Source organism: Lissotriton helveticus, chromosome 5_1, assembly GCF_964261635.1.
Source record: "Lissotriton helveticus chromosome 5_1, aLisHel1.1, whole genome shotgun sequence".
In the NCBI taxonomy this organism is placed as follows: domain Eukaryota; kingdom Metazoa; phylum Chordata; class Amphibia; order Caudata; family Salamandridae; genus Lissotriton; species Lissotriton helveticus.
The window spans coordinates 1,432,122,462-1,432,137,299 of NC_136065.1; the positions used below are offsets into that span (position 1 = coordinate 1,432,122,462).

The following is a 14,838-nucleotide window of genomic DNA, read 5'->3' on the forward strand; positions in this document are numbered from 1 at the left end:
TCCCACCCATGTGCTTATGGGGAGTATTTAAACCAGTGCAGGGATCTACAGATAATTGGCGAGGACCAGAACAGCGATGTCACAATATATTGAGATTTTGCTCATTAGATAATTCTATCATAACACAAGCCTTGCTTATGATATGCGGTCAGATGTTCAGCTCCTCAAGGTTGAGGAAGAGGGCTGCCTTGGATATGTTGAAGAGGTTTTCAGCCAGAGTGAAATATAGAGGGCCCTGTGCTGACCTGCCTCCAGCTGGCTTAGTGTTGACAGGGCAGGGAAAAGCGGGTGAGTCTCATGGATGTTAATCCAGCGTAGCCGGTGGCAGCAGCTGCCACCCTTGGCCTCACCTCTGGTACTTGTGACATTGCCTTTATTGCAACTAATTTCAAGGGTCATGAAGGCAACAGCGGGAACAGGAAGTACACAAGGCCTTATATTCCACTGCTGGCATTCTCTTAGTTACTCAACAGCAAATGAGAGGCTGGTAAGGGGTTGAAGGTTAAAAAAAAAGGGGGGGTTATGGCCAATGCCGTAGGAGGTAAGGATGTGTGTAAATGATGTCACTTCCCCTACCGTGGACTCTAGGTCATTGGTGTGAATGATGGAGAACTTGAAGGGCGTGCTCATGAGGAAGGCCTGCGTTCGGTGGTCGCTGCTCGCAGTACATTACGGCTCATCTCGAGTCCAGTCTCTGGTCCTGAAGGCGGCCTCCGCGGATTATCACGTGCTGAGAATAGGAACTCAGATTTTATCACGTAGTCCACAATTTATTTGTGCACGGCTGCGCGGGTCGCAAAGTTCGAGCAGCTACTGTTGAGGGTGAGAGTTCAAGGCCGCAGAGCAGGGAAAGGAAGGGCCCCTGCCAAGAGAGACAAACGTGGCAAGAGATCAAACAATAACGCGTCGTCCTCCCGAGGGTCATTGCACGCAAGGGAGGGCCGTTTAAATGGCAGTCACCTCTCCAGGGGACGGGGCGGTTGGAAAGATGCCTGGGCACCTCGTCCAATCCCAGGCCTTCCCGGTGAGCCTCTTTTAAGCAATTAGAAAGCAGGCGACGCGGCTGCGAGCATCCCACTTCCAGGAAACATTGGCAGACGCCGGGTCTTTTTGTTGCAATATATGTGTAATGCTGTGAAGCAAGCAGCAGATGTCTCAAGGAGGAGCCAAGAAAAAGCACTGAGGGAGGGGAGCCAGCGAGCACGCCAGCAGGTAAGAAAGAAACTTAAATGCCACGGAGACCCTGAGAGGAGCTTGCACGAGGGAGCCCCAGGCAGGAGAAACCTCCTAAACTCCTGACCTTTCACCCAAAGGAAGATTGCAGGCTCGCCTGGCATTACAAACCATGCGGGGTATAACAATGTGATGTTTACATTGAGTGAACCTCTCAGGCTCTCACTCTACCACTTATGTAATACAATACAATACTTTTGATCATTTCTGGTGGAGCAATGAGTACTTCGAAATTGGAGGACTCTCAAAGAGAGCGAGTCCTTGGGCAACTGAAAGCACCAAGTGGTATGAATATGTTATTAATTATATCATATCATATCATATCATATATATATATATATATATATATATATATATATATATATATATACACATATATATCGATAGATAGATAGATAGATAGATAGATAGATAGATAGATAGATAGATAGATAGATAGATAGATAGATAGATAGATAGATAGATAGATAGATAGATAGATAGATAGATTGATAGATTGATTGATTGCAGCTTTTGAGAGGAAATAAATGTGAGTGGATTGATGGGAATTAAGGAGACATCTGGTAATTTCTGCTAGCTTCTAGCTGTATATTAACATATGTACATGCGTGTAAGCCCTTCTTTGCAAGCCAGCAGCTAAAGGGGTTATGTGTTTAGATCATTAGTCTGCTTTTTTCTCGTTCTGTGGGCTTGTTCACAGGGTTTGCCATGGTTTACCACAACAAGGAACAATTTTTCATATCACTGAATTTCGAGATTGTCGCAACTACCGCAGAGCAACATAGGGCCAAGATAGGTGGTGTGGTGGCAGGTCTGCATTTATACGGGATGTGATGCTTCCCTTGCTACAACTTAGTAAAGATGTTTTACATTGAGTGAACCTCTCAGGCTCTCACTCTACCACTTATGTAATACAATACAATACTTTTGATCATTTCTGGTGGAGCAATGAGTACTTCGAAATTGGAGGACTCTCAAAGAGAGCGAGTCCTTGGGCAACTGAAAGCACCAAGTGGTATGAATATGTTATTAATTATATCATATCATATCATATCATATATATATATATATATATATATATATATATATATATATATATATATACACATATATATCGATAGATAGATAGATAGATAGATAGATAGATAGATAGATAGATAGATAGATTGATAGATTGATTGATTGCAGCTTTTGAGAGGAAATAAATGTGAGTGGATTGATGGGAATTAAGGAGACATCTGGTAATTTCTGCTAGCTTCTAGCTGTATATTAACATATGTACATGCGTGTAAGCCCTTCTTTGCAAGCCAGCAGCTAAAGGGGTTATGTGTTTAGATCATTAGTCTGCTTTTTTCTCGTTCTGTGGGCTTGTTCACAGGGTTTGCCATGGTTTACCACAACAAGGAACAATTTTTCATATCACTGAATTTCGAGATTGTCGCAACTACCGCAGAGCAACATAGGGCCAAGATAGGTGGTGTGGTGGCAGGTCTGCATTTATACGGGATGTGATGCTTCCCTTGCTACAACTTAGTAAAGATGTTTTTCGAATCTCACAGCAAAGTGTACTCAAGTCAGAATTGAAGTCGGAGGCATAACTCCACCACCCTCCTTTTTGGAATTATTGGCCTAGTATCAAAGGGATTTTCAAAAGTTAACACCTGGGGGCAGACCACCCCCTGCTCATTTCTATTTTTAATTTCCTCAGGTACTTTTCAGCTTGGTATTCATAGACAATACGGGTCTAGTGATAGCATGGTGTCCTGGATCAGGGTGTGGATTTTTCAGAAGGCATTTTGGCTGTATGAAATTCGAGCATTATAACAAAATCTGCTTACAGTTAATGGTAAGTATACTTAACCGTGCATGGACCACCAACCTCCATCTCAGGGGAACATCTTGAGGTTTCAATTACTTTTGCAGTGTGTAGACATATAACAACGCGCTCCCAAAGTTCAGTGATGACCAAAAGATACTGAGCATTTGGAGACGTCCTAGTGAAAATGCAGCCTCTGAGGAGTGTGTACACCTCACACATCACTCCGAGGGGTCAGTGAGGTTCAACTTAAGACCGCATGGCACAGCGATCAAGGGACCCATATCAAGACATACCCATGCACCTTAAGGAAACTGACCCAGGTATGTGCAGGTAGGGGCCTGCATCTGCATCCCATAGGACTCTACGTGCACCTTGCTAATGAGGGCGTCCTGTGTTTGGGGTTACTTGCGTTATCATACAGAGTGGACCTGGCCAGACAGATCAAGCTGGGCTGTCGCTTTTGGGACAGGGCTAAGACTGATTTCATATGGTGTGTCCTCCCTTGCCTGTACTGTGCAGTGAGCAAACGAACGAACTTCCGGAATGCAGTCCAGAGTACCTAATCTAGTGGCTGAGATGAGGCAAGCATTCCATACATCACTTTCTGGCTTTGCGTCGCGTCTCCAGGGCTCCGAGGAGGACACGGCCGTGCATTGCCCATCGATGTGGTGTACACTGTACAGTAGTACCCTGTGTTTTCTACTTTTGTGAGGTTGTCGCTTTGAGTGGCGTGTTTCTCCCCGCCCGGCTGAAAATCGACCGGTTTGGCAGAGCACTTTTGTCTTCGTTGACTGGGTGAGCCAATCCTTTGTTTGCTCAACATAATAAACAATGCAGGCGTCTTGCCACAGCCCGTGACTCCACTACGCCACCTTGCACCTTTACATTTCTAAGAGAAGCACTGGAGTCCAAGGAGAGACACCATCTCGCCCCAGTACGTAACCTCGTGCGAGAATTATATTTGTTGCTGTGCGTGTAATCAGCTTGCAGCACAGACTGGCCGCCCCATGGCTCGTGGAAACAGGCATGTCCTGCTTACTCACTCAAGGGGCACTGAACACGCCAGCCCAGTATTTTTGTGACTGTAAACCCGCTATTTCAATGACACTTTCTGTGCATTATTTGAAAGCTGCGCGCCCTTGCCTTACCATTAGTTCTCCTTGTGACTTCCTTTCTTTGAAGGGGCTGTCTCCCATATACATAGTTTCCTTGCTTCCTGCTTCGCCCTGCTGCGAATGTTGAGTCAGACTCCGTGTGTACCGTGATTGAGTCTCTCTTGCGTCACTGTCCCGCCCGTCACTGCGACGCATTACTCAGCTTCACAATCCCCACTGCTACAGTTCATTCGTGTGTGTCACGCACAGCAGCTGCGTCACTGCGCGTGGGGTGTCTGTCACGGTTTCTCTCATCCCAGACGCGGCCAGGGTCACGTACAGCAAGTCGCCGGCACTCGAGGTGTGGTTTGGTTTCACTTCTATGTTAAGTACACAAACATTAGTTTTATTTTTGTATGTATTACTTTTGCTCTTTTTGTACAGCTCCGGCTTGGTCAGAAGGCATTAGGGTGCTATACAAGAGAGCAAGATGTAAGTTTGTGTTAAAAACGTCTTTAAACAACCTTTTGGCATCAGGAAAATATGGAACAACAAACCGTTCATACCAACAGAGGCGTTTCAGTATAGCAAGTAGTTATACCATGAGAATAAATCCACAGCACTTCACCCAGAGAGCAGAGAGAGAGGAAAAACAGGTCAAATGAACATACTAGATGCAAGTAGTGATACTCACTTTAACCAAAGTGTCTGTCATAAAATATTCTTAGTTCCCTTTTGAATGTGAACAAACTAGAGGTTTTGTGAAGACTTGTGGGAAGGAGTTACAAAGCCTTCCCAACTAATGGCAACTAATGGCGTGAAGCAACCATACCAACACAAATCTGTATGTTGTGTTACTATATGTAATCTGTAATCTGTAAATACCAATAAAAATATATATTTTTAAAAACAAAGCCTTTTTGCACTACCAGAGAATGTTAGACTCATACAGCGTAAAGCATTGAAATCTATTGACCATTTTTATTGACTCCATTTATACAATTCCCAAACATGTGGATATCTGAGCACTTTCACAGCAGACTAATAATGGTGAAGGAAAGAGATGGGGGCAAGGAGGCTTTCTGGATGCATGCCGAGCAGTAAGGAGCCGTGGAGGTCCTAATGGACATCTACAAGACAAGCTTTGATGGATACACGTGAGGCTGCTTGGATTATGTCTCAGTCAACATCATACAGACCCCTACCGGCCAAATTTAAGTCCAAGCCTTCAGCCAGTAGTTTAATGCTAACCATCAGCAGTTATTGTGCACATTCTCATCAACCAATATGGTGCAGCCAATAATTTCCATCCACCTTCATCCATTACTGAGCCCAGCCCTTAGTTAGTACTTTGCAGGACATCATGAGCCAGGATAGTGTAATCTCCATCAGCCAGTGGCGGACAGTTCTTGTACGTCAATTTAACGCAGACCTTCCATCAGCTAGTATACTGCAGACCCACCACAGGAAATATTTGAGAGCTCTCCTTTTTCCGCCAGTACTCCATTGGCCCGACCTATTAGCAGTGCTGGGGAATAAATCAGCCTCTACTGTGCTGTACCACTCATCAGCCAATCCCACACAGCAGGATTATATTAAGAGGGTTTCATTGTACCTTCCCACCAGTATGTATCATGGATCCAGCCCCAGTTTAACACCTCCTACACAGAACTATCTTTGCAATGCTGGACCGCCTTTCTCAGCAGCCCATCTAGCTACGCTTTCCACTGTAGAGGTGGTATCCACCTCCTATGGCTATACACACTAGACATCCAATGCACATTGAGACCAATACAGGAAAGGGCCCATCATCTCATAATCACCATCACAACAACCTATTCCAGGCATCACATATGAAACCACTCCCAGGACACCCTGATCCTTGTTTTGTCCATTATTATTGCTGTGACCACTGCAACCAGCAACTCCTGCTGATGTCATCAAGTCATAAAAGGTCCAACAAGGGCTACTAGGCTGAATCCGATGGAAAAGTAATGCCCCGCTTTGCTTAGCAGCCCCACTGTTTGTATGGCCAGGAATGAAACAAGTCAACTGGGCAGTTTTCTAATCAATAGTTGTTCTGCTCTAAAAGTAATTGAGTAAAATCTGATATTTCTGCCAAATTCATGTAAAAATCCCAGGTTTCACCAGAATAATGCAGAGCAAGGAGGGTGTGCTGATGACACCCCATTCCTTGTGCCAGGTTTTGCTGTATCTGTTGTGTTTATAGGCATTTGAAGTTGAAGGCTATGAAATGGAGTGATGGGGCATGGAGGGTTTGTGATTACATGTTGTGGGATATGTTTTGAAATTTTGGAAGCCATATCAAAATATGATAGAGTGTTGGGGCAACTACACATATCTTGAGACTATGTGACTACTCTGGTAAACTATGAGATTATTTTGTTTGTGAATGTTGTGTGATGGGTGGTTTGAGAGTGTTTTGGAATTCTCTGAAAGTAAATTAGAGGCTGTCCTATGATCTGTGTGACACTATTGTGAACATCAAATATGATCTATATAATGTTGGTAGTAGGGGTATCTCTCAATGTTGTGGGATGCTCTCTTGGTAGATGATGTTCTCTGTTGTGTCTTTCACAAGCTCTCTCTGCATTTTGCATGAAATGACTTAGCATCAGAGTTGGCACTCTTGGCAGACAGCAGGGGCATCCAGTGTTTTTGTAGATGGCCATTATAGCCAAGACTCAGGTGCCCATAAAGGACATGTCTGGCAATGTGTGGAGGCTTTCTTTTGTTCTGCCTGATCTTAACCCAGGCAGTGGACATGGAGTCTGGTTATGATGACCGCCAGTGAGTCCACAACTTTGCAGTCAATGGTAATGTCAGCCCTCATCACTTACAACACACTTTTATCAATATTTTATGTGAAACTTTGCCTACTTTCCTCTGTTTTTCCCATTAAAGCCTCAGCAAGGTTTGTTTTTGAAGGATGGGGTTGGGGGCGGGGGTAGATTGGGAACAAGGGCCTCTCAGGTACTGAAGGGAAGTTATCTAACACGTTAAACTAAGAAGTTGAATGAATGGGGAACGTCGAGCAGGCGATCTTAGCAAGTAAAGCCTAAAGGTAGAATCAATATATATTCAGTTGGGTAAAAAAATTATGGGTTTGCTCAGAAGTCTAACACTTTGAGCAGAAGAATAAGCCATCTGGTCTCAAGAGAGTAGAAAGGGGCATCTTCATTGAACTAGCTCAGCAATGCACAATTAAACTATACCATTTTTGACAAGAAGCAACGCCCCCGTGATTTCCATGGTGAGGAGACCAATCAGGATTGAACGTTCCCTCATAACATGGCTTCACTCTTCTTCCCAGTCACCACACAATGGAAGTTTTCTGCTGCACAACCTTCGAGAGATGTCTCGTAGTAAGATGATTCACAATGGTTAGTTTGTCCCGGCCACAGGTGTTGAAATTCACTATTCACTCTCTGCGGAATGCATACAGATAAACATTTCTAACAGAAACTAAAATATTTTCTAACATTGTAATTAGCGTAACCTACTGCTCCTCAAATGAGAGAAAGAACACAGCAGCCGAAGCGATATTTTCATCTTAGTGTGAATCATTTAAAATTGGACCTACATTAGCTATGGCTAACTTACTTTAAAAATCACACTTTATATATGTGCTTATGATGTGCAGATGAATATATACGTTAAGCAAAACTAATAAATAGTGCTAAAGCATCACCACTAGCACTCCAGTCCTGTCTTTGGGAGCAGCAGCTGTGGAGCCCAAAGTTGAATTGGGATTAAAACTCGGCCCGGTCATGCAAAAAAAAAGTGGCCCACATTTGCATATTTTATTTCCGCAAAACACTGCTTCGGGGAAATTTTATTTAAGAAAAGGGGTAAGGGGTAATAAAAATGCACGGACTAGTTTATACTGTTGAAACACACCTGAAAACAAGTGAGGCCACTTCTGCTCAAGCTCCCAGCCCCCGCTCTGTATGCACACATTATTTGGCCGGCCCAGCAAGAGAAAATAGGTGATATCTCTGCCCATTGGTAAAAGGGAGGTAATGGATGAATGAATGAATGATTACTCATTTGTATCGCGCATGGCTACCCGAAGGCATCCCAGCGCTTTGGACAAAGCGTTCATTCACCCAATTTAGGGAAACAGCAGGGTTTTCAGCGACTTCCTGAAACTAAGGTGGTTTCTTTCCATTCTCAAATCGAGTGGCAAATTGTTCCAGAGTCTTGAGGCCTGTAGGGAGAAAAGTCGGCCCCCCATCCGCACCTTATTAGTTTTAGGGATTGAGAGCAGATTCTTGTTAGAGGATCTCAATTCCCGGCTAGGGAGGTAGGGGCAAAAAAATGATTGTAACAATAGAGGTGCTTTTTTATTAATTACTTTGTGGACCGTCACCAAGGTTTTAAATTCAATTCTCTGTTGTACTGGAAGCCAGTGCAGCTGACGGAGTGCGGGTTTGGCGGAAGTTCTCCGTGGAATGTTCAGCAGCAAACGTGCAGCACAATTCTGGACGATTTGCAATGTCCTGATTGTTCCTTGGGGGGAGCCCAGGTAAAGTGCATTCGAATAGTCAAGGCGTGACAAAATCAACGCCTGCACTAAAATCCATCTGGCCTCAAAGGGGAGAAGAACAATGACTTTCCTTAAGAGCCTCAGGAGTGCATAGCATGTAGCAGCTACCTTCAGGGCCTGCACAGAAAAATTAAGGGCTGGGTCCATCCATACCCCAAGGCTTTTAATTTGGGCTTTAGGTTTGGGTGGTTGGCCCAGCTTATCCGGCCACCAACCATCCACTGTGGTGGGTGCTTTATGTCCCAGCAACATCACCTCAGTTTTTGACCCGTTTAGTTTCAGGAAGGATTCCTCCATCCATTCCTGAACTTTATTAAGGCAGCTGGAGAGTCTTTCAAAAGGGGCATCATTGGTAGATAGTGAGATAATCAGTTGTGTATCATCTGCGTATGTAACAAGTTGTATTCCCCAGGGAAGCACCACCTCAGCCAACGGCTTCATATAGATATTGAATAAGGTGGGGCTGAGGGATGAGCCCTGGGGTACACCGCAGTTAAGACACATCTGAGCGGAGGAATCTTCATTTTCAAACACCACAAAGGTCCTATTGGCGAGAAAAGACTGTAGCCACTGAAGTGCGCGGCCCGAGACACCAACCTCCTCCACCCTATTAAGTAGAATGGAGTGGTTAACGGTGTCGAAGGCCGCGCTAAGATCTAATAGTAGTATGGCCGCATGATTCCCACTATCTACGATCTTCCTTGCCTCCTCAACCACTGCAATGAGCGCTGTTTCAGTGCCTTGATTTCTCCTAAACCCTGTCTGCGTCGTGTGAAGAAGATTATTCTCCTCGAGAAAGGTAGCCAACAAAGAATTGACATATTTCTCTGTGAGTTTACTAACAGTAGGTAGAAGAGAGATGGGGCGATAGTTTGCCCAATCTTCGGGGTTAAGGTTGGTTTTTTTTAACAGGGCCTTAACTTTGGCCTGCTTCCATGTTGGCGGCACCAGGCCTGAGGTCAACGAGGCATTGATCACTTCCTGAATGACTGGGGCCACAGTGTCTGACACCAGATTTAATTTGGTGGGGGGTGCAGGGTCATTCGGAGAGCCTGATTTTAAGCTTCTTAGGAGACTCTGAGTAGTGGAGAGATCTATGGGAGGGAATTCATTAAGTTGGATTTGGGCCATATAAGGAGCTAGGGAAGGTCCAATGGGAAGGGGCTGAAAAGAGGAATATATGGTGGCAACTTTGTTGAGGAAAAATTTGGCGAGTTCCTCACAACGTGCCTGGGCGAGTCCTGGGTCTTCAATTGGGGCAGGAGGGGTGACCAAAGATTTAAAAATTTTAAAAATTTCTCTAGGTGAGTTGGCAGCCATACTAATTTTGGTCTGAAAATAATTAGATTGGGTAATTTTAATCTCCTCCTTATACTTTTTTAGAGCAAGTTTATAGTTAGCTTTATCATTTTCGGAGTAGTGTTTTCTCCACTTCCTTTCTTGTCTGCCTCCAGAAAAGTCACTCGGTCACCCACTGGGCCGCTGGCGGCATTGCACAATGCAGAAACCACCCAAATTAGCCCACCAGACCGCTCAAAAGATCAGCCCACAGCTGGAATAGACACCGGCCCCTTGGGCATTGCCTGAGTGCCCGCGTAACCAATCCAACCCTGGTGGAGCCCTCTACCCGGTGTCTGGCTCGTGGAGCAGCTCCTGAGTCGCTGCTCTCTCTGGTTGTTTGCATGCCCTCTTTTGGATGCAAGATGAGTTGGGTGGGTTCAAAGGTCACTGGGCCACTGAGACCACTTGTGAGGGCAGCAGAACAAATCCAATATCACTCACAGTGATTTGATAGTGGCTTGGCCCACACAGGTCTGTTTAGTCGTCGCAGTGGTGCAATCCACTTGCTCCTCATTTTCTGACTTGCAACAACATAGTCTGCTTTGGGCACATATGTTCAGGGTCACGGCAGCACAGTCCATTTGGGCACACTTCAAGACAGTACCAAGGGACAGGCCACTTGCACGATCACAGTTGCACAGTTCACTTTATTTACATAGCAGTTCTTTGGATATTCTGCCGAACTCCCACTTCCTTGGTCAAAGAGATCTTGGAAATGGAAAAAATTAGTGGGTCACAAGCTCCCACTATTATAAGGATAAAGAAGACAGGGACAGGGGATGAGGATTCTCTGTGGCTCTTGAAACAGGTTTGGGTTGGTTCTGCTTTCACGTGTCCTTTCCAGGCTGTCTTCTAGACAGAGCCTTTGTGTAGGGTGATGCTTTCACAGTAGGGGGTTTCTCAATTATGAGGCACCTGCAAGAGAGGTAGAAAGAGAGGTGATCTTTCTACATCTGGCTATCCACAGCCACTTTGAACAGTGATCAGGAATAGAGACAAAAGTATGGCCTCTGTTAAAGGACCCTTCACACTGTGAACAATAGAGACTCCACTCCCACCCTTCACCCTTCCATCTACCAGATGGCAATTCTCAGGGAGACTAATCAGCTCCTTCCAGCAAAAGGAACTTATCAAATTTCTAAAGGGAATCTCTTTCTGCAATTCAGTGCCTAGATGTCTTCTCTCATGCTTCGGGAATGTCTGCAATACACTTTGACTGTCTGGGAAATCAGTTTGTTTAACTCACCTGTATATTGTGCACATGAACAGGGCAGGGTCTTTCGAAAAGGAACCATCTGGCCTCCATTACTCTGGCTTAATCACACACACAGTGTACAGACCACAGAGTCCACACACATATATTCTTGCACATTTTCACTGCGATAGTTTAGGACCTGGATTAGAGTTTAGCAGTGCTACTTTTCATGAGTGGGCCAGTAGACCCCTAACACAGATAAAAAAGGTCCGATAACAACTATTGATTAACAAACCATGGTATGCTGCCACAAACTATTCAACATGCTAAACCTATGACAGGGATGATAGCCCACTGTAAAACACATGAAGGCATGCTTTGTGCACCCTTCCGTCAAGGACCTCAGTCATCTCAAGGAACAGTCCTAGGCCTTCATGCACACAATAGATTAGCATAAATCTGGGGCCAAAATCATAAACCAGAACTCCAGTTTCTCACAGCTGCACACTCAGGGCAGGGAAACACGTCTGTACCCCAAGTAGGAGGAATTCCTTTCACATCAGGAGGTATTTTCGGCCAAGTGGACCAGATGTACAATACCATTAATACCATTTTGTGGTTGCAACCACAGCGATTAGAAAAACAACACGATTTGTGACTGCATGATAGCGTTATGCCATGCACTAATCACATGTTGCTTTTGGTAAATGTAGGAAAGTGGGTTTCTGTTGCAGTACCCCCCCCCCCAACTTTTTGCCAGACTACTGATGCACTTTTTCTTGGTGCCCAAGTCCATTCCTGGGCACTGTAAATGCAGTGCTGCCATTAAGAGTATATGGTGCTGGGTGTTTGTCATTACGAACTCTACAACACCATAATGGCTACACAGAAATCTGGGAAGTTTGGTATCAAACTTCTCAGCACATTAAACCCACACTGATGCCAGTGTGGAATTTAAAGTAAAATGCACAACAGAGGGCATCTTAGAGATGCCCCCTGAAACTCGACCAACTTCTAGTGACCTGACTGAGTGGCTGCTTAGGCTGCCACCAACAGACATGTTTCTGGACCCTTGGGCAGAGAGCCTGCTGCTCTCGGGGGTCTGAAACAATGCACATCCTGGGATGAGGTGCCAAGCCTCCTCCAGGGTTCACGAAGGAGAGGCTTCAAAGGCATGCCGCCTTTGTGACCCTCTCCAGACCAATTGCTGCTTTCAGCAACTGGTGCCCACTGGCTCCGCCCACTTTGGTAGGGAGAACCGGCAGTAAAAACAAGTGAGGAAGAGATGTGTGCCCACCTCTGCCAACTCCTCACCTCAGGTGGGGGAGGCAAGGTGAAGCACAACCTCGAGTCCCTGCCATCTTGAGGATGGGGGATCCAGCCAACCAGGGTCAGACTCCTGCCCCCCTCCCACTGGAGGGTGGCACTATAGGAGGTGTACCCACCCCAGGGAAGGGACCCATTGGTCCCTGCCCTTACCTACCTGCAACGCCCCTAAATCTAGTCTTCCTGCCTGCAGTGCTTTTGCAAACCGAAGGTTCTCCATAGAAAACAACAGGGCGCCCAACATCGAAAAAGCACTCTGCACCCGCCCCCCCCAGTGCCGCTAAGGGTGCACCTTTTGTGCTACTTTGTTTCCCCATTTGCCCTGACCTTAACCCTAGGAGCTTTGCTCCCACAACCACGTGGCCTGCTTGCCAGCAGCCACCAACCGGAGGCCCCTATCCCCCTTTGGATAATATTGGGCCTCAACACTCTGCACCCAGCTGCCCTAGTGCCACTAAGGGTGCAACAACAGTGCATCACTGACCCTGGGAGACCCCTGAGTCTAACCCCAAAACCTTTACTCACACAAACGATTACCTACCTGTGAACCGTTAACCTGTTTTCCCTCCATATGATAACATTGACACTTTTTCTCCAAAAAGTTTCCAAGTGTGGAGTTTTGAAATCTAAAAAAATTCTTTACAAATCATGCGAATAACCAAAACGTAATTACTTACCTGTTTCCAGGAAATGTCCCAGTGCTGAATCTAGGTATCCAGCACTGAGTTAGAAAAGTAACATAAAAAGTAACTTACCTGTAATTTACTGAAAAAGCCTATTCATTTCCATGTACTGTATTTGCTAAGTGTTGCAACTTACTGCATCCCCTGTAAATCAAACAAAGTACAATTTCTATTGCATTTTCAAACTGTTCTATATCCAGTAACTTATTACTGAAAAGTATTTAATGCTTACCTGTGCCAGGCTTGCTTGGTTCTAAAAATAAAACAACAGTATATATTTTTCTAGAAACACAATTGGCCCTAGAGTTCAGTTATTGAGTGTGTGAATTAATTTGCTAACTGAGTGTGTACATCAGATGCTTAACACTGTCCTCTGATACTGCCTTTCTGCTCGACCACACTACCACAATTAGAGAATGAGGTTCTATATAACTTTAACCTCTGCCTACCTCTGGGGTCACTTGGTCTCTATACATGTTAGGGGTGGTCGGATTTGACCACATGAACGAGTGTTCAACATAGATTCTCCAGGGCTGAATCGGAGTTCTCCTTTCCGCATTCCTTATGAACTCCATGAGGTCTTTTGTGACATTCCCTAAATAGCATGCTGGATTGTGTGGCGAAATTCAGGACGCTCCCTAACTAAGTGAAAAGGGAGTCTCACCCGCGAATCAATGCTTGGCTTACTGCTTGGTTAGTGACCACGCCCCCTTTACTCAGCGTCCTGCTTTGTGAGGTTCCCGTAGCGTTCTTGGTTCCTGTCTGCCTTCGTGTTCCAGTTTGTTCCTCTGAATTCCTGAGCCCGTGGTATTTGTCCTTGGTTCCCCGTTTGATTCCCGATATCCCTTCACTTTCCTTCCCCGCCTTTTTCAAAGTCTAGTTTCCGAGCTCCCGTCCACTTTCTCCTTTCTCCCCGGTGCCTTGCCCTATTTTCTGCCTTTGCGACTGGTTCTGTTCCCCACGCCCCATTTTCGGTTTTTGGTTCGTATTCGAGCCCCTCTTTCCGCTCCGTTCCACTCGGGCTTTTGTTATATGAGTGGACGGAGGTGTTCTCTGTGCATTAGCGTTGTTGTGTTTGTATTTGTCTACGTGCTCCACTCTGTCTTCAGTTTACGAGTTGGACGCCTTGTGTGTAATCAGTGGATTGTCTCGTTGAGTGTACACCCGCTCCGCTCCTTCATAAGTTTCAAGAGTCGGACGTGGTGTGTGTCTTTCTGCTAGTTGTGTGTTCCATGTTTACCCACTCCGCTCTGTCTTTAGTTTATGAGTCGGAAGTGGGAGTTATTGCCGTGTCACTTTGTCCTTAGCTCCATAAGTGATACGAGTTGTCATCTGCTGCTCCGGTGGCCCAGTCTTGCTCTGTTCTCAGTTCGAGAGCAGGACTGGAACTGTTTACCTACGTGATTGGAGGTATCCCTTGCTGAGTGGTCATCCAGGTTCCCTTCCTCCTGGTTCATGACTTTGACTGCTCGCTTGTGCCCTGACGCTCACCTGGTGAGGTAAGTGGAATTCTATGTTGAACACTTGTGTACTAGTCCTGTTAACTACTAGTGAGTTTAGTACTGTTGTATGTTTGA

The 14,838-nt window shown here is 45.4% G+C and overlaps 1 protein-coding gene across 1 annotated transcript in view; it reads left to right on the forward strand.

Annotated features, from left to right (window-relative positions):
• Positions 1–1,064: 1,064 nt before the first annotated feature.
• SLC16A1 (solute carrier family 16 member 1) overlaps positions 1,065–14,838 on the forward strand; it is a 203,703-nt gene continuing 189,929 nt past the window's right edge. The window contains exon 1 of the mRNA XM_078644437.1: positions 1,065–1,212. Within this exon, the coding sequence (XP_078500563.1) occupies positions 1,123–1,212 (90 nt within the window). The 5' untranslated portion in view covers positions 1,065–1,122. The remainder of the gene's footprint in view (positions 1,213–14,838) is intronic.